This window comes from Pseudopipra pipra, chromosome 6 (genome assembly GCF_036250125.1).
Source record: "Pseudopipra pipra isolate bDixPip1 chromosome 6, bDixPip1.hap1, whole genome shotgun sequence".
In the NCBI taxonomy this organism is placed as follows: domain Eukaryota; kingdom Metazoa; phylum Chordata; class Aves; order Passeriformes; family Pipridae; genus Pseudopipra; species Pseudopipra pipra.
Genome location: NC_087554.1, coordinates 56954230 through 56974560, shown reverse-complemented (window position 1 = coordinate 56974560; position 20331 = coordinate 56954230). Strand labels below are relative to the sequence as shown.

Here is a 20331-nt window from a genome sequence, read left to right as displayed (position 1 = left end):
CCCTTCCTCTGATGTGTGTCCAGGGATTAAGTATGTGATTTTAAGCACTGACAGATGAGTGGGATCTCCTCTGCTGGCTTCAGGGGTGGTTGGGTCAGGCCTTGCCTCACAGAGAAGTTAAAATCCCAGTGTCTGCTCACCCTCCTTGCACGCTTCCCTGCGTTTTCCCAGGGAAGTATGCAGAATACTTCCCCATTCTGCTAATCCTGGCTCTCTCCATCACTGGGAGGCTGCTGTGCTCTCGTGTCAGTGTGGCCTCTCAGCTGGAGCCTGGGGAGTGCAGCAGCCAATCGGGCAGCCTGGCAGCCCTGGCATCCTTCATCAATCTCCCTAAGTGTCTTCAGACTCTGTTAGGAACATCCACACCACTCCTCCTCTCTCTGCAATGACCTGAAGCTCCAGCTCTGCAAGCAGTGATCAGTGATGCATAATGCAATGCAGGGCAGCCCGGAATAATCTGGTTGGCATCCAAGGATGTATATTCACCGAGAGGCTGGGGAGTGTGTCAGCATTTAGTTTCAGTCTAGCTGCACTTTTCCTGCAGCACAGAATCACAAAGTCTCCGTCTCCTCCTCTGGATTGGGACTGATTCTTCACCGGGAGCCTCTGAAAAGACAAAGTTTTCCTCCCTTGTTATTGCTGTACCACCATAATCTACCAAGATGTGTGACTGCTTTCATCTAGTTCTTCCTAACTGGCCAGGATCTCCAGCCAGTGGTGGGCTTACATTTTCTATAATTTTCTGTATTCTGCTTCTGCTTTCCTGTGCTCTGCTCTCGCTGCGACTCAACCTCCCAGGCAAACCCTGCAGCTGCTGGGGTGTGGCTTTCTCTGATGCTGCATGAATCAGATAAGGAAAAATAGAGTTAAGAAAAGCCTGTCCTTACCTCCTCTAAACTTTCCTGCATTATGTTGAAGCTATGCTTAAAGGAACTTTTGACTCAGTAAACAAATTAAATTCAGCTGTGTCTAACTTACCTGTTTTGGGTTGCATGCCTTAATTCACGAGCTTGCCCTTCATCTCTCATAGCAGCTAGGAAGCAAGTAGCAGGAGTCAGTGCATGATACAGCCCACCTGGCATTTACAATAGATAAAGCTGTGCCATGTAGTGTATGTTTGCAAATTCAACGTGTCCTATGCTCTGTATTCGATCTGTTGGCTGGACAACACGGCACTCTGGGAGAAGGGCTTTTTTTCCTGGGTTTCCCTACTGCAGAGCAGAGGAAATTAGTGATTTAACCTATTTTTTTTTTAAAGGGGAAAAGATACATATTTTAATATAAAATATCAGTGAAGCAGAACACTGATGACTGGAGGAATGAGTCAAAGGAGTAATGAAAAACAGTTCTTAGCTGGCAGAAGAGTATCAATAAATTACAAATCTGCTCTTTAGTTTATGCAGAGATTGACCTGTTTTAAAATAAGCAACTTGTAGTCTTAAAGTTGTGTCTACAAAAATGCCAAGAATCTGAAATTTCTACAGTATCTTTTTCTCCCTAAAATATACAAAAAGCTGTGTTTATCTACATTCTGCAATAAATTTCCTCTCTATTTATTCTTGTAGAAGAAGTTATAATCTACAAAACACAGTCTGTAAACATTTTGATAGCCTAAAAGTAGATAGCTTTTTTTTTAAAAAAAAAGTCTGATTATTTCTGTTTTCTTTTGTAAATAGTTAGGATTATATTTTCCAAAACAATGGAAAGTCAGAAATTGTTTGTTAAACTCCCAGTCCTATTATTTCCTAAATTGTTTTGTTGAAATCAAGGAGACAACTCAAGTCATATCTCTCCATCCAACAAAAAGATACAGTCTAACTCCCGCTTGTTACCTGGTGTTTAGATTAACTAATTGAATCGCTATAAGGTTATAGCAAAATGTTTTAGGACTACACTCTGACAGTATTTTAATATGATTTATTCAAAATATGTTTGACATAGTTCTGGTGAAAATATTTTCTTTTATAAATGTGACTTTTCCAGTAGTATCATTTTCTTAATGTTTGTCTGCCTGTACAGATTTACTTATTTAGCAAACAAACTAGTTTTGTGGCTCTTGTGACTCTTACTATTTACCACATCAGAGACCTTCTTGGGACTTTTGGGTGCTACCTAATAGAAACAAAATCAGAACACTAACAGAGCACTCCACAGAACAAACCTCCAGGTTTTCCTCACTGATCAACAAAAAGGTTTGGGTTGGATTTTTGGTTGTTTTTTTTTTTTTTTTTTTGGCTAAGGAATCAAAACTCTACCAAGTAATGAACATGGGTTGTTATTTCTCTGGTACCAGTTTTCTGGTGGTGTGAAAGGATGCTGTTGTGGGTTACACACAAGGGGAGCATCTTCTGCACTGGGTCATGCCGCAGCATCAACTGGATCCCAGTGCTTGGGAGGTGCAGAGCAGGAGCAGGACCATGGCACCTACAGCAATGTCTGTGCTGGGAAAGGACGGGGCAGGGAAAGAAGGCTGCATGTGAAATCTGACAGGCATCTGTTTTCCAAACAGTTATTGCTGATGTTTCTTGACAATGGGTTATCTCACCCTCAGAGGTCAGGGTGTGGCAGGGAAAAGCAGCTCTGTTTTCCTCAGACAGGTAGGCTGGCTGGCTGCCCAGGCATGTAATATGGGTTTGAGAAAGGAATATCAGCATGGTGATGAGGCAGGCTCATCCCAACGAGGGTGGGGGAAACCACACCATGGATCCCACATCAAGCAGTGCATATTAAATGCCTCGTTTCCTCCACAGCATGGAAGGAGGGCTGGTTAAAAATAGGCTCATTTTGCAAGCTGCTGTCTCTGCTGGCTATATTCATCTGCCCTTGCTTTAGCTGACTGCCATGATGACACAGGTGAGAAACAGATAAACAAAAATTTGCCAGTTTTCTTTATCAGCCAGGCAAGCACAGGCATGCACTTGGATCTGACATCTGGAGGATGCTGGGAGCACTTTGCACTTGTTGATGAACATGTTTTTCATGGATAATTTTTGAGTTGGAACAAGAAGTAGGAGAAGAGAACGTCTGCATCAGCAAACTGTGGCAATTGGCCAAATCCCAAAATATAAAGGTCCTTCTAGCACAAATATTTTCTAAATCTATTCTTTACCTTGTTTGGGGCATCATCTAAATCTTCAGAAGCTAATGGCCATTTTAAAAGACCCCCATTCAGTAAGATACTCGAGCAAGTGTGCAGGGCCTCTTGATTGCCACTGGATTGGAGCACAGGGTCAAAGCAAAATACGTGCCTTAGCCCTTTGCCTGAATGGGCACCTGAACGGGCACCTGAACCGCAAGATTGCTGCTTCTCAGCTGTCGGGCTCATCTTTGCACTGTGTGAGAATAACAAGTGGGTTCCTGAGATCAGCTGGAGCTGTGAAAGTTCCTGAGCAGGACTCCATTGCAAGCTGTGACATCCTGAAAAACACTAAAAGCCCAGTGGCATCCCTTTTTCTCTGATTTTATTTGCCATGCCAAAGGCTGGGTGTCCACTTCATCTTAAGAGCTGCTGAATATGGTACACAAATTTTGAGGATCTAAAACAAAATGCCAGCTCAGTTGCACTTTTTTTTCTTAGAAATATTTTCTCAAGATGTTTGTCTATGAGCTGCAACAGCACCTATTCCAGCCCCATTACGAGACAGAGATAAACAAAACCTGTAGGAGCCAGACCCCCAGCTTGGGTGAGGAACACCCTCCCTGACTCTCAGGAGAAGCTCTGACCTGGCACACCAGCATATTTCATTTTTCCTCCCTTTACTTCTTTCAGTGAATATAATGTTAATATGACACAAGTTGTTTCAGTTTCAGCAGACACTCACTCTCTGCCCAGTAATACTTCCCAATATCTACTCTTGTTCTACCCATGGTGACACCAAAATAACTGTGGTGCCAGCACAGACTGAAAGGGAATCTGATTCATCTGGCTCTGGCAGGGAGCTCCCTGCCAGCATCATGAATCAGGCTCAGTAAATTGCATGCCTCTGGCTTCTCTCTGTCTTCTCTCCCTCCTGACTCATCTGGTTCCCTCCAGAGTTTATATTTTTAGTTATTAGTTTCACACTTCTATTTCCAATGGGTACGCACGGGCCCTTTGGTGACTTATGAGCACAAGTGGAAAAGAAACATCGGCATGGCAGAGCCCCACAGGCAACAAAGCTTTCTTTGTCCATCCTCTGTGCAATGAAGTGTGTTGCTGTTCTCCATCTAGCTGCAAGAAATGGGGATGGTATGTACCCGTCAGAGGCACAGCACATTGTGTTTGCCACAGCTTCTGATTCATGTGAGGAACGGACATACCCCAGCAGCAAACCAAAACCAGCTGAAAAATGCTGATTTTTCTTTACTGCTGCATTTCAAAACTTCAAGAAGGAAGAAGAATCAACAGACATCTCAAGTCCGCTTTGGTAGAGTGCTCTTCCCTGAGCAATTTGAGCTCACAATGCATTTTACCCAGTGTTTTGTGCACCATCTGTTTCTGTCCAAGGCACTCTGGCTGCAGCAGCCTCTTTTCCAGGGCCCTTGTTACTGTGTGAGAGGTGGAGGAATGTGAAGCAAATGCCAGGGAGAGCCCCCACCAGCCAGTGCCTCTGGGGCTGCTGCTATTGCTCCTCGATCTGCTGAGCGCTGTCGCCAGAGATAAATGACACCCTCGCTTCAATGTGGGGACTCGCTGCCAAGACAAACAGTCAAACAAACAGCAAGGCTGGGATTGTCCATACAGAGGAGTGGCTGCAAAATAATCCTGGATCCGAGCTTGCAGCACACATAGTCTCCCAGTGCTGGTGTCCTGTGCAGATGAAGTGTTTTCCAGAAGCTCTGTGCCTCACACCCTTGTCCCAACCACAATCCCATCCCCAGTGCATCTGTCCCGTAGCGTCTGCCAGTGCAGCCACCATGGGTAACCTGGATGTGTGGGGTGCTCAGGGCTCATTACTTAGCAGTGGGATATCCCCATGAGGTTTTTGTTGGCAGTGAGGTTGCAGGAGGGTTGTTTTCTCCCTGGTCTAACTTAGAGTGAACCTTTGGGGATGATGTGGCAGTGAGGAGAGGGGATAACCAACAGTTCCCACGGGCAATGTTGCTGTGAAAGAAAAGGCACAAGGGAGCTTTCTCCATCCTGGCCAGCCAACGCTAGAGCCTGTTCATTCTAGGAAGTGAAGGCCACCAACCCCTAAAACACCAAAGGATACACCCCTGCCTTTATGGCAACACAGACAATTACATAATTCTGTTCAGTCACGAGACACAGATGAGTTTGAAAATGCCCACCAGATCCAGATTTTTTTAGACTTAAACCTATATGTATACTAGGGTTATATGACTATGACTAAATAGTAGTGTCTATGTACCTTGCTGGCGTAACACCCTCATTTTGTGTCGAAGTATTTTGGGGCCATAAGAGTTGCACAACTGTAACCTTTCATTCCTGTGTCTCCATTAGTTTGTTCCTCTACTAACCCTGCCAGTCCATGTGCCTGCACAGAGCCTCGCCGTGAGGAGAGCAGCCAGGTTTGAGGTTGGAGTAATTAGTCCTGGCTGGGCTTGCAGAGTTTTCTTCAGTACAATTGCACCATTAGATTTCTATCAGTGTGACTTCCTCTGTCAGAACAGGCTGTAAAAAAAAATTAAAAATAAATCTATCTAGTTGTTAGAATCACTGTGGGAGAAATATTAGTAAATTAGTGCTAGTAAATGAATTGTAATTACATGGTTGCATTACACATGCACTCTTTTACCTGCATTTAATGCTATGTTCATAGAATTCATAAGAGACAAAATTGTTTCATCTTCACTGCCACAGGGCTTTCCATCTCACCTCAACACAAACTTTTTCTAATGAAGCACACAGCAAACTAGCAGACCAGCAGAATAGCCCAGTGCGAGAACATGACACACACCTATGGACAAAAAAAGAAGAGGAAACAGCCCTACCACCTTCACCCTTTTCTTAGGGCACAGAAGGCAAATGCACTGCACCATCTGGGAAGTTTTCCAGACTTCTGTTTGTTTTTTTTTAAAATTCATGACACACAGCATGGGGCAGAATGCTTTAAGCTACTGTGGCATCAGATGTTTTTCAGGAGAGATGCTGTGGATGTGGATGAATCAAGAACAGATCAGGTTCTTCACACTTTTGTTTTCAAAGCCTGGCAGTATCAAAGCAATGCTCAGCTTGGACTGATGATCAACATCAGTAAATCCCTTTGGGACTCAGCAGTAGCATGAAAGGGGTAAATCCACCCCTGAATTCTAAGGGATCTGGAAGCCTGCTGCCATGGAGTGGAAGGGGAAATGTGATAGCCCCCAGAGAAGCCAATGCCATATGGAGTGGCTTGTCACAGACAGTCATATTCAAATTTCCTCTGACAATATTTAACCAAACAACAAGAAAGGATTTCTCCAACAACTCCAAATTTGACACAACTGTGGCATGGAAAAGACGCAGCACCCATTCTGTGGCACCCATTTTTCCAGTGGGACCAGCATTTTGGTAGGACAGGGACGAGAGTCAGGGACTTTTCTTTTGAATTCTATTGCTGATTTTGAGCTAATAAATTCAGTGTAGGATTTCACCACAGCTAGGCTGGACTCTTGATATGTGCCTTTGATATTGGCAGACTAGACTCTTGATATTGCTGCCTTCCTAGTGCCTCACCCTGAAAATGATAACCCTTGTCTTTATTGGGCTCCTATATTTAATTAATGGCTGAAAAGCATCTGGAGAAGGTTGAAGTAGGCAAATTATGCAACTTAACTCCATGTCTGATGATTAGTATCACCATTCCCAGACTACAATCTCTCTTTGATATTGGGAACAGTAGCAAGAAAGATGCTGACGATGGTGACATTGGTTTTGGCTCTGGCTCATGGAACATACAGTCATCTCATATCTTATAATCCCAATTACACCAGCAGATTTACTCTGGATTCACACTAGTGTAACTGGAAGAGGTAGTTGGACTACAAAAAGCTTTAGTGAATGGGGATTAAAGCTGTGATTAGAAAACCAGAAAGGATTAAAACAGAAGGGATGGAAATGATGAAAAAGGTGATTCTCAGCAGCAAGGTGTGAAGAAGCTGGATCTCAAGCTGTTGTGAAGAACAGAGCAATTGGTGATGTGGCCCAGCAGTCGGTGTTTCTGAGCCTTCAACAGCTGTTCTCTGTATTTCAGAGAAGGGCCAACGACATGATAAGAAGGGAGAAGCATGGTTGGTCTTCAGTCCCTACACACATGAGGAGAAGCAGAAGAAAATAGGAGACTTGGAGGGAACTACACAGATCCTGCATCACCAGAAAGGCAACAGTGGCATTAGAGGGAGGAGGAAGAAAACATCCTAGGAAAGCTTTGCCATGAATGATCATGAAATTATGTCAAGCAACCCATAAACAGTCTCAGGGAAAAGCAAAATAACAAGACTTTTCTTGTCTCACTCCCTTCCCCTTTGTGTCCTCTCTTAATCCAGAGAGACCTCAGCAAAACAGCACAAGAATAGCTGGGCTCCACCTAATTTGGTCTAAGGACAACTTACCTCCTCCCTACCCTATTTCCAGTTCTTTGCTTGACTTGTGTCATGCTTGTCTCTTGCACTCTGATCTCTGTTCTGTGCCACAGCAGGAGTGAGTAAGGAAAGGAGATATGTTAACCTTTTCCTTGTAAGCAGAACATGGCTGGTATGAGGGGGAACACAGTGCCTTTGCTCGGCCACTGATTTAGTCAAACAGAGGAAAAGCTGCCATTTGCATGCCACTACCCTGATTTCCAAAGGGGAAAAACTCATAAAGGAGAATATGCCTCTCAGCACCATCAATCCTGCAATTAAACTGAACTTTAGCAAAATATTTGCTGGGTTATGTAATAGAGACAGATTACAACAGCTTGCCACATGGCTGAAAACTGCAGTTTTAACCCCTGGACAAACTGCCTTCTGGTAGGTAAAGACAAGCAACATCATGGGGCTTTAAGAATGGTCCAGCTTCGACAAACTTGTAAAACGCAGTTTGATGGTCCATCTGACAGAATCACTTCAAATATCTGAGCCTGTTTTTCTTCCTGATTTTCTTGGCTATGCATGGCCTTTCTGTCTTTCTCCCTACCTCTCCTCTGAGCAGTCTCAGACTATTCCTCCCATTCCTCAGGTGCTTCTTCCTCAGTCTTCTCACTCTTTATGGCTTCTGAGGAATCCTTGGAGATATTCCCTTGCAGCCAATGAGTTTGCAGTGTCATCCTCTCTAAGTCCCAGCCACTCTATGTCCCTGCAACTGCAGGTGTTGATAGCGACCTCGCTATTACCTTAATTCAGTGATCTGTGCCAGGACTGGGAGCAAAGATGTGGTAGTTTTGGCTGCAGGGCACTGCAAAAACCAAGGTACAAACCCTACCATGACATTAACCCCCAAGCCACCATGTCTTCTCAGATGTTCTGTGCATCCACTGGATGAACCTGCCATAGGCAGAGAGCACCCTCCTTTTCTACCATGGCTTCAGTCTGGGCTTTAAAGTCTCTCTGTGTCTGATCAGATATTATTTGGGCAGCACTTAAAAACTGGAGAGGCTGAGCATTGTAGCTAATTAATCGAGCCAGAAAGACACAAAGAATGTTTGAAACAGAAGAGAAAACAAACGAAGTCTTGGCGAGCACTCAAAAGTAAGGCAGACTGTCTGCAATTGGCCACTCAACACACAGAGAGGCTCCCGAGGGTTTGCAGAAACATGAGAGACGGGAGTGGCCTTTGGGAAGACCTCACCAGGAAGGCTCACATGATGTGGGGCGGGGTTTGGAGCCAAAGCCTCCCCACTGGCCCCACCCTGGGACCTGGGTGCATGAATGACCCAAAGCACCTCATTCACCTGAGCAGGGACAGCTGTCAGCCAGGAGACTGAGACCGGGACTGAAACCTGCCCACGGCTTCCAGGTAGGAGCTCCCATCTTGCAGCACACCTTGTTGCTTTGCTGCATGTTGCCTTGCTGCTGATGTGCAGGAGGAGAGGCACCTGGTGCCCTCAAGAAGATGCAGTGTCTTGCTTCTCTGAGCACATACCACATCAAGACTTTCTACCTGTGTAGATTTTTAGGTTAGGTTTCTTCCCTTGCTTTTCCCCGGCTGCTGGGGTTTGAAAATCTTGTTGGATGTGTGCTAAGGTGATAAACTGGTTTTATTTCCCTTTGCCTGGTATTGCTGTCACGGCAAGCAGAGAAAAGTAAGATACTCCCCATCCTGACAGAGCAACCTAGGTGCTGCTGTGGCATGTACATTTGCTTGCTTTACAAATGCCTGCAAAATAGCGAGTGGCAAGGAGCTTCTTGAAATGGTTATGCATCACTGAACTTAACTGGCATCCACCCAGGCCCCCAGATGGGAGAAGAGGAGCTTTTTCTAAGCCCTTCCCACATTCTTGTGCAAATAGAAAGGATGAATGATCACCATCCCCAGTGCCAGACAGTTTTCTGGGCCAAATTCACACATAAGCCTAAGAAAGCCAAGGGGAACTGAAACTGGTGTAGTTCTCCCTTCCTTCCGCTTCTCGCAATGACTATATTTCATATATTCAAATCCTTCTGGGATTGCTTAGACTGACTTTGTGTAATTATTTTCATCCTTGGATTAAACAGGCCAAATATGTAAGCTGGATCTCAGCTTGCTGAGATCTTTACACCATATTTTGTCCCTCTGGCATATATATTACACAGCAGCAGATTGCATTTAAGTAGTTTTTTCAGAATAGAAGTCTGTCTTGGCTTGAGGGTGTCATTTTTCTCGTAATTCTTGCTGCTCTGTCTTGTATGGATACTTCAAAGGATCATGGAAGGATTCTAACCAGGCATCAACCCACACTGGCTCTTGGTATTCTCAGTCTCACCCTTCTCTGGACTAGGAGAATGCACAGACTTCTCAGCCTAGAGGTTGGGTGAAGGTGTGACTTGATGCAAAAGCCTTTAGCTACACCCTTATTGCTACCAACTGTGCTTGTCCTTCATTGTTTGTGATCACTGATAGATGTGCAGATTTATGAATGTGCCCAAACCTGAGGGATATATCCCTGTTTTGAGGACAGTGGTGAACTGACATTATTGAAATGGCTGATTGAAATGAAAGACAAAAGGATACAAAAGGCTGTGAGACCCCCAGGAAGGATCACTGGCTTTGAAATCAGCTTTTAGTTGCTTTGTGAGATGTCAGTAGGTACAGGAGAAAGGGTGGCCATTCAGTGTATCAGACTGTGTAAAGTCCTGGGTCCACCCTGTACGGAGGGACACAGTATTTATGTGTTATGAAACATTCAATGTGTTCCATCTGCCACCAGGTCAGTGTCAGCAGGTGCAGTCAAAATTAAAACCAGTATTTTTTTATTTGCACCACCTTTCTTTCTGCTGGAAAAGTGCTACTTTAAAAAGCTTACGTCTTTCATGAGTGAAAACCACTTGTACATAGATTTCCAGGCTTTCCAGGGAAATTACAATAGTTCATGAATTTCCAGCTGTGGGTCCTCTGTGTATTGGTCGGTCCTAACTTTTGTCTTGAACGCTCGAGGTCTAAGATAGGAATTGTGTTGTTTGGCCATTACTGGAGACACCTTGGCTAGAGAAGCCACACCACTCAGTTTCTTCATCTACTATTAATATACGCACAAGTTCTTCCTGCAGGGTCTTCCCTATGAACTTGTGTGCTGGAGCATTTGTGAAATGCAGTTCTGGTGGGCAGAAAGTGCACAAGGCAAATCTTAGCTACAGAGCTGAGAGGATTGTTTCCCACCAGACCCATCTTCCCAACATTCTCTTCCTCCTTGTTCTGCCTATTAAATTCCAGCTTCTGCATTGCCCACATCTGTCTCCAAAAGCTCTTGAGGTTTCCATCACATTTCTCACGCAGTCCAGGTGAAGATGTGCTCTCCTGGGCCAAGCCTTGACTAGGTCAAACCTGTACTTGAGCCTAATCCCTCCACCCTACAGTTTCTGTCTGTTATATCCTCTCTCCAGGTTTACCATCTGCAAGACTTGTCCCAAGCAGAGGCTTATGTGCTGCCATCTTCTCCTGCCCCAAGGGATGGGTGCTCCTGGTAGCGACATGTTCTGTCCAGAAACAGGGAAGTTGTAAGGGGGAACAAGTAAGGCCACTGAACTAAGTTAGGTAGCTAAGAAAATCTTGCCGTGGTTGGGAATGAAGGGCTGCTTCAGGCTCCTGTCTGTCTCATGTTGGCTGGATCCGGAGCGCATACCCAATGTTCCCACCATCTTGGCTCTGGCACTGTTCTGCTGCGCCCAGCTCCTGGTCAGTTTGGTCTTCATAAAGTGGTTGTTTCTTAAAATTAACGTGCAGCCTTGCTGGAAGGCTCTAGGTAACATCTGGCAGGATGACTTTTTCCTTTTGCAGCTCACTAGATGATGACTGTGGGCCTTGAGCTGCCGATTCCCAAACCTGTTCTGGTTCATAGGCACCCCAAGGGCTGTTCTGAAGTGCTGCTCTGTTATAACTTGTTCCTTTCTTAAAAGTCAAAGGCTGCTAGAGATTAAAAAAGTGTAAACTAAGAAAATGAAAGACTAATGCTGTACCTGAAACTCATCCATTTTCCCAGCTGTCTTTTAAGGTCTCAGTAAGGCTTCTCCTCTGTGCAGTCACCCAGAACCAATTCGTCCATGCTCTTCCTCCTTTGTCTCACAACCCTTGGTCCTCCTCTCTCCAATTTTTCTGTAGAGCTAGGTGGGTGCTACAGATCACAGATAAATCTTTGAAGCTATTGCTTGCATCTGCACTCTCCCTCCTTCCTTCAAATCAGTGCAGGGAGTTAGATTTGCAGCTTGGTTGAGATTTAGGCATTTCTGAGGTTGCAAATAAAACACTGTGTGTGATATCCAGGTGTGGTAGTTCAGGCTAGGCCTTCCTTGGCGACCAGTTTGTAGCCAAGCAAGGGTCCAAATTTACCCAGTATTCCCTACAATTTTTACGTAGGCAGGCTATAAGAAGAAAGGAGGGAAGGCCTTTGCTCTCTTTCCTTCTGGCGGTTTGGAGGTGCAGGTTCCCTGCTGTTGAGTCTGTCGTGTTGGGGAGCGAGGCCTGGTGAGGCCTTGCCGACCTTGGAGCAAGTGGAGGTTGCCGGCGATCGTTCCAGAGCGACTCTCGGTTGTCCCAAGGAGAGTAGTGAGATATTTCTTTGCTAACTCTTTTAGTTAGTATTGGGCTACTAATCGGGATATATGTATATTTTATTTTGATTTTGTTCCTTTTCCCTTCCCCCTTCCCGTTCCCTTGTGAAATTGTATATATATTTCAATTGTATATAACTGTAACATAAGTGTAAATATATTTATATATATATTACTTTAGCTGTCTCTCTCTCGTTTCAGGTTTTCTTGGTTGTTTTTCTCTCTCTTCTCCCTGAGGTTTGGGGGGGGACGGGGGACACTTCTTGTGGTAAGGTTTGGAGACTTGGCAGGGAGCCAGCTTCAAACCATATCACCAGGTCATCTGGATTTGCTGATTTTGCACTAGGCTCATGCTGCTGTTTAAAAGTGAATTGGCTGCCCTGCCTCATCTCTTCCTGGGTAGCATGACTCACATTAGAAACCTCCTCTTGAGTATCTAATAGCTTTATTATGGGGTGTGCACATGCAACATCTTTTTGATGGTCTCAGAGTTTGTGAGATGTGGCTAGATTTTCACAGAGACCACACACGATATGATAATAAAACTGACTAACTGGGCATTTGGGATGTTTCACTCCTTCATTCCTTTACTAGTTTTTAAAGTTTCAGTTTGTTGCTTGTGGACTTCCCATCGCCTCCAAGGGCTTCTGGTTTTCTGTAGTGCATGATCAGTTTGGAGATGGTTAATGGGTCCTTCATTTCTCACTGAAAGATCTTTAAGGAAGGAATAAAGTTCAAAATCCAGGAGAGGAAATTAATTCTTTTTCCCCAGAGAAAAAAAATCCATTTCTCTTTGAGTGAGAATTTTATATCTGAATATAAACCATGTTTCATTTGCTTTTCCCTGTTGAAACTTCACTGTTCAGCGAAGAGATGAAAGAACCTTTACAGCAAGGAGTGAGAGAATAATCAGACAAGCCATTCTGCAGCTTTTCTGCTGTGATTCCTTGGAAAAATGGACTATATAAATATTCTAATGCAGGGAAAGAATAGTCCAAGGCCACAGCATTATGGATGTGTTTTCAGAATTAGTCTTGGAGCTGAAAATTATGAAAGCAAGGCGAGCAGAAAGCTGTCACTGAGGGGGTCATGCTGGAAACTCTGAACATCCCATGCAATGTGCCCAGTCCTTCCAGCTTCTCCTGCAGCTCTGCAGGAGGCAGGTGGTGGAATTCATGTTTCTTACAGAACTCCCCCAGAGGAGAAGGGCTTGGAATAGAGAGTGAAAAAGAAACTCTCTGAACCCAGCATAACTGGAGATGAGAGAGGAGGGAACACAAGACAAATCAAATCTGGTTAATTGCTGTTATGTTGGTTTTGCATGCTAGGCAAAATCTGTTCTGCCCTCTTATCCCCATGTTCACAGGGGAAGAACAGAAATCCACCTCCCTCAGCCATCTGGGAGAGCTGAAAGGCACCTGGGGAAGTCTCACCCTGGGTGCATGTGCATTTTTCAGGACCGAGAGCAAGCCAACTGTTGTTACTGAGGTAAATTATTAGCCCCTGTAGTTGTACTTAATTCTACAGAGCTACAGACCTACACCCAGTGAGGCCCATTTTCCACACAGCATGAATCACTTGCTTGGTTTTTGTGCTCACTAGTTTCACGTTTTAATTTTCCATTCCTCTGGCTTTGCTCATGCGGATGAATAATGGATCATTTATAATACATCAACAATATCAGAGCACACGATTATGGCCTCGCTCCGTGTAATCCCTTCAGACAGTTCGCAGAGCACGAACGCCTGTCGTGCAAAGCCACATCCTATTTCCACAAAGAAAACAGAGGGGGGATCCCAGCCTGGCAGCTTCTCCCCTCTGCCACTTGAACAGCGCTCAGGAGCTGAGTCATGAAGCAGAGCCCAGAGTAACGGGTGATTCCTTTAAGCCAGGGACAATAATCAGCTGTGCTAACAATTACAGATGGAGTTGGGCTTCAGGCAGTAGTTTATCACAAGACACCCTGAGCCCTTTTATTGCTGTAAGTGAAAAAAAAAGAGGCAGCCCGGGGACTGAGCCTGTGCTGTTTTCCCATGTTGCTGCAGGACCGATGCTGGGTACTGTCGCACTCAGCATCCTTCTTATTTGTGGATACTGCTTAAAGGATGACTTGCTTCTCTTTGTGCATCCAAAGATCTTCATTAAGGACTAACAAATCAGACTTGAGCAGGCGATGCTAATTGCAGTTCTGCTCTTCTATTTCCTTATCACACCTTTTCCTCTGTCATCTATTTGTTGAATATTTGGAAAAGTTTCCTGAAACCAGGATTTTGAGTTTGGTAATCTGTAGGGCCAGTGCTGCTTCACTGAACCACTCTATACATAGGATACCATCAGCAGGAGAAGGTGATGGATCATGTGTCTGTTTAGTGTGAAATTGGAAGCCTTCACAGAGCTGCTTGTGAGCTGTCACATGTGTTTGTTTCCTGAGTCACTCATATTACTCAGAAACATGGGTTGGGATGTGGCACGTGGGTCTGCCCGGACAAGACACTGGTCCGTGCAGGATCCTGCAGCTGCCAGAGGGGCTCAGAGGGAGTTCAGGACTGTGTGAGCAGGAAGGATCACATAAGAGTTACCATGAGGAGCACTGCAGCCTCCATTTAAGTTCCTTGAGCAAGAACTTAGCAGTGGCTAAAAAATACATTTAAAAAATTCCACAATAGCTTCTCTTTTACCCATTCTTATTTTAAATGAGTGTACCTATGGATGAAACTTTTAAGAAGACATTTTCCCATTTTTTAAAAATGAAAGTGTTTAAACAAAGCTAACATAAGTAAGCTGACCAAGCATGAGATAGAACACAGCAGAGCTACATACCCTTTCCCTTCTCTTTGGTGTTGTATTTTGTCACTGATCAATCCAGGTACTTGAGATTCTTTTAATGAATAATATAATTTCTTATTTGAAACAAGATTAAGAAAAAGCTAAACTGTCAATAATTCTTGATGTAGCTTTCCAAATCCTTTCATGAACACTGTGTAAAAATCTTTAAAATTCAGTTCTCCTCCTACTCCCCAAATACTTTCAATACCTTCTTTTTAGGAAAACTAAAACTAAATATTTTTATTCACAAGTAAAGAAGGACTCAAAGCACAAGCACTTCTGTGAGATAACAGACTGTGAAAGAACAGGACTCACTGCTGGCAGTTTTCAGTTTGCTGTGCTCCCAGAGTAAGTGCTCTGCTCTGCTCCTGACCCATTTTGGGCTCTGCAGTCTTTCTTCTCAGCCTGTGTTCATGGGGTTTGCATCAGCAACTGAAAGCACTTCTGCTGTCAAAACTCCTCAATATATGTAATGTCTCCCCTTAAAAAAATATGAGTTATTTGCTCTCACTTCATGGATTCCTATCTATTGGCAAGTGCTGCCAGATCCAACACAGCACCATGTGCTGTGCAAGACTGAGCAGCGACTTTGTTTACCATTAGCATCACTGTCAAATTAGAAGGAATTAATTATTACACATTGGGTTTATTTGTTCAACCAAGTGGTTGGCAGCTGAACTCAAAGACACCAGTGCAATGGTGGGGAGTGGTTCATTTCAGTGTGTCACAGGTACCAGGGCTCCTTCCTCCTCTCCACTTCGCACACAAATGCCACCTTGCAACTGAGCGCTTCATCAGAACCCAAGGGAGTCCTATTCATACTGATCAAGCTGATTTTCTCTGCCAGCAGCATCAAGCAATGGTTTAAATTCAGTTTCTGGATGTCTATCAAGGAGCTGGGCAGTTTCAGTAACATTTTACTCTTCTCCAGCACTGGCTGGAGAAAAAGGGGACATGAAGTATTTCTGACCCCTATTTGAGGTCGATTCTGCTGTTCAGAGGGAGAAAGTCGGGAACAAAGCATTTAAAGGCTCAACCTTGCTGCCATTAAAGTCAAAGGCAATACTCTAGCTGATTTCACTGACAGCAAATGGGATGAAAAGTCCTGAAAACTACAACCCGGGGTGCTGAGGTACATGTACCAACATCCTTAATACCCAAAGATTTAATTCCAACTTTCAGGATGCTGAGAACTGCACAGGATAAAGCCAACAGCATCACAAATGCAGTGAGAAGAGCACTCTTTTTCTTGCTCCCTCTTGGCTGCTGTTTCCCACAGTTTTCCTTTCTGGGGCACCAGTGAGCCAGTTCAGCTGAGTAAGCTTAAGTGCAGAAGTGAGATAACTGTGCTGATTATCTGATTTTACTTACCCTGTACTTCTGGCTTTTCCCTTTCCAAGGGAAGGCTTATTTGTAATAGGATGTAGGGCTTTGAGGTGAATTTCATGTTGTCGGAAAATCAGTCTCAGCTCTGTAAGGAAGGAGGAGACTTCGAAGCCCCAGATGGAATTAACCTAATGTATTTCCATCTCTTACTGATGTTGTTTACACAGTGCAAGCCAGTCAGGAGTGGTGAATGGTATATTTAAAACGAGGTCCTCTAACACTTGGATCCACCCCATCACTCAACAGATACTTGATACCGATCAAGTGACTCACTTCATTAAGAAATAAACCCTGCTGTGTTGCTGACATCCTACGGCAAACAGTGAGCCCCATTGTCATCTGCTGAGTCCTTTCTCTGTCTCAGGCCACGCCCTGAAGATGCACACCGAGTCTCAGGCAGAGCAGCAGCACTGACCCTGTTTTTCCATGGTGGTGTGTGCCAGCCACGGGCACACAGCAACCCCTGTGTGCGTGAAATACCCTCGTTTAATGCCCAGACTCGCTGTGTGCCCCTGCAGTGGAGGGGCAAAACAGGGTGAGCATTCATCATCCGGAGGAAAACGGTTTATTTATTAGCAAGACAGGAACTGGTGCTTGCTCGTTCCCCATTTGAGGGAGTTTCTCCCGTTTTTCGCGTTCACCTGGGCTTCTTGCTTTTTGTCAAAGGCAGCATCTGCCACCTCCTGCCCACCGAGCAGGACACAGTAACAGCTGCAAGTGATCCAGTAACAGGTGGCATTCCAGATGCATGTGAGGGCTTAGATTAAAACAGTCTCAAGAAAGAAGTAACTGTAAGAAATGTCCCGCCCCGTCCCCGTGCCCAGAGCCACTGCCGGCAAACAGCCCTCTCCTGAGCGAGGCTGTGTGGGGACAGCCAGATCCCCAGGTGAATATTTCCACCACCAAAAGCAGGTTTCATCAGGACCCTGAAGCCAGATGAAAGGGATTATTTCAGTGCAGTTCCCAGTTACTCCTTTATCTGCTCCCCTTCAACAAATGTACTAATCGCTGGTTCACTAAATGCCATGGAAACCCCAGGGCACATAGTGAGATCATCTGCCAGGACTCTTTTATTTTAAGATTTTTGTTCAAGCGCTATTCTTAAGGCTTCGGAGAGAAAAACAACAAGGGAGGGTTCACTGAGAAGCATTTCCACAGCTGGAAATAGACTCTGTCATAAGCCACACAAGCCCCCACAAAACCCAAGCGTTTATGTTCCTCCATACAGGGGCTGGTAAAAAGGAAAAAGGCAAAAAAACCCCACAAAAACATACCAAAAACGTAGTGAAGCATCTGAAATGTGTTTTTCTATAACAAATGGAAACTTTTGCTTTTTCCAATGGCATCTGAGCTACTACATTTAATAATTATACTTGGCTTTTATTGCTGTCTGCTTCTTATATAAGATCTAGAAACATCAGTGGTAGCATCCTTTAACTTTCAATTTGATAGGAAAAAAGTATCTTGATGAAATACAAAGAATGTCCCACAAAGATTCTTAAAAGTTCTCTTCAGAAATATCCATTCATTAGATGGTCGAAAATACAGAGTTTGTCAATGTTGTGTTCACAGTTTTGGCAGTCTTTGGGCTTTTTTTCCCTGGATTTCGAAACTTGAGAAAAATGACTGACTTGGTGATAACCAGAAGTACCAAAACTGGAAAGAAAGTGCTTAAGGCAGCATAATGTCATTGTAGAAAGAGAAATAGTTTGTTTGAAACAGTTCTTTTTCAGATGCTTGAGCATTACCACCTAGTACAAACAGGTTATTCATGGGTAATTAACGCCTATCTTTACAGCTTGAAAAGATGCTTTTGTTTTCTTGGTATCGGCTATTTGTCACTAATATTCACTTTTCAGGGAGGAGCCCAGGAGTGCTTTCTATACAATATCACAGGTTTTGAAATAGTAAAATAATAAAGGTCAACGGTCAGCCAGCTCTGAATTGTAGCTGAGCGGCAAGCTAAAAACAGCAGAGAGAAAGGAATGAGATGGTTGGGGGGAACTTAGAGTAAACATTGACCTTTAATTAAAGCCCTCCACAGCACACAATCCCGAGATGGATCTCCACCAGCAGCAGAGGTGGATGTTGATGGTTAGGTGACTCATCAGGCCAAGGTGCTCTGCTCCCCTCTGCTCTGAACGATCTAATACTCAGCTGCAGGGCAGGAAGGCAGCAGCTCCACGAGGATCATGTTTGTTGTACGAGCCTTGCTAATTATAGCAGTTTTCCCCCAGGTCCGTGGCCGTGGCTGTGTTGCCCCTTGCTCTGGCTGGCTCCTGTTTTTCTGGTTCGTTCTGTCCAAGCTATTTTGGCTGCACAAGGTCAATGCCAGCACTGTCAGGGCCAGTGGAAATGCATCTGGGGGACAAAGGGAGATGGAGCATATGCCTGAGGACAAAGTAAAAGCAACTGTCCAGAGTGAATTAGTTTCCTTTTTCTTTTCCTCCTGTTAGCTAAAGGATTGGTCTTGAAAAGGTCTCATTTGGTTTCTAAATAATGCTTTCTCTGTTGTTAGTGGGGGTTTTGTTTATGCTGGTTGCAGATCAGCATTTAAAACGTCCTTTTTTTTTTTCATTAGCAAGAGTATTAACCACTAAATTGAAAAAATATGTATTTAGGCATCCCGGAAGAGAATATTTGACTTTCTGAAAATAGACCCTGGGTTTGTCTGGGCTATTTTCCCTTGAGTTTGGATTTTACTACTCTATCCCTGCAACTGTGTGGTTGACATTTGTTTATCTTCACAAAGGAGAAATGTCTTACTATACAAAATACTAGCAGTTGCATGTTGGTGTCATTGCAGCATGCAGACAGTGCTGGTAGAACTTACCAAGAGCAGGTAGACACAGGAGCCTCTTTTGAGTAAATTCTCAGATGAAAAGGTTATAAAGAACACAAGACTAATCCCTTTGGAGGACAGACTTCAGTTAGGTTACGAGATACATGAATGACACCCATTCACTTTTTTTTGGGGGGGGGGAATTCATCTGAATTGACTAACTTCAGAATGAGGTCTTTGAGTCCAACACTGAAGCTTCTTAAAAGATGCAGTGATGGAACCTCATTTCCATTTCTGGCGCTCTCTCTGTTTGTGAGGTTATATGTCTACCTGCAACTGGAAGAGTTTTATACAAAAAAAAAAATGTTGAAGCAAATCAATCATATTAATGGCTTATGTATTGCAAGAGAGAAGAAATCCAGAGGAAGTTTGTGTGGCTGGCTTAAATCCTTTTTAGTTCAAACTAAGTGACTGTAAAATAGATAAATATATGCATTTCCTTGTCGTAACAAAATGCAGACTCATGAGAGACAAAGCAGAGGAGATGTCTGTAAATGGTGATTAATGTTACATTTATCTTCCTTTGGGCTTGAACTGGGAGTTGGTGGCCACATCCTTCCACAGCCATCCATTCATTCCTTTCATTGCCAGTCTGACATTCAGTTCCATCTACTCCTCTGCATCTTCTGTTCACACTGATCTTGGCTTTCCCTTCCTTTTTCTTTCTTCTGTGGTCCCTTCTCTTGGCAGTCCATTTTTCTTTAAACTGGAGGTCCTCAGTTTTTTAACTCCCTTATGAATTGTGCAGACAAGTTCACTTTCTTTAGCTGGTCTTCTCTGCAACCCAGTCTTGTCTACTCTTGGAAATTTGTGGCTTCGTAATTTTCCCTCAAATATTTAAAGATTCCTAAGTGCTAAAAAGGAAAAATAATAGCAATGATCACCCTTGCTACAATAAACTACAGAAATTTGTGTTTCAGAGCATGCTTTAGTATAATCTCAGGGAACATGTTGTCTCTCTCTCTTTAGGCCAAAGAAAACACAAGAAAATTCCCGTTGTTTTTCATCTCGTTTTTCAATTACTAGTAAAGCAACACACCCTAATGCGTAAGTCTAACATCAGTCCATTCACAGGTCAGAGTGTGAATAACACTAATAAAAGAAAGCTTGTGTCATTCAATTGTATGTTCCCA

The 20331-nt window shown here is 43.9% G+C and overlaps 1 protein-coding gene across 1 annotated transcript in view; it reads left to right on the top strand.

Annotated features, from left to right (window-relative positions):
* Positions 1-574: 574 nt before the first annotated feature.
* Positions 575-20331, top strand: part of LOC135416312 (protein AHNAK2-like) — a 74111-nt gene continuing 54354 nt past the window's right edge. The window contains exon 1 of the mRNA XM_064659349.1: positions 575-717. Within this exon, the coding sequence (XP_064515419.1) occupies positions 663-717 (55 nt within the window). The 5' untranslated portion in view covers positions 575-662. The remainder of the gene's footprint in view (positions 718-20331) is intronic.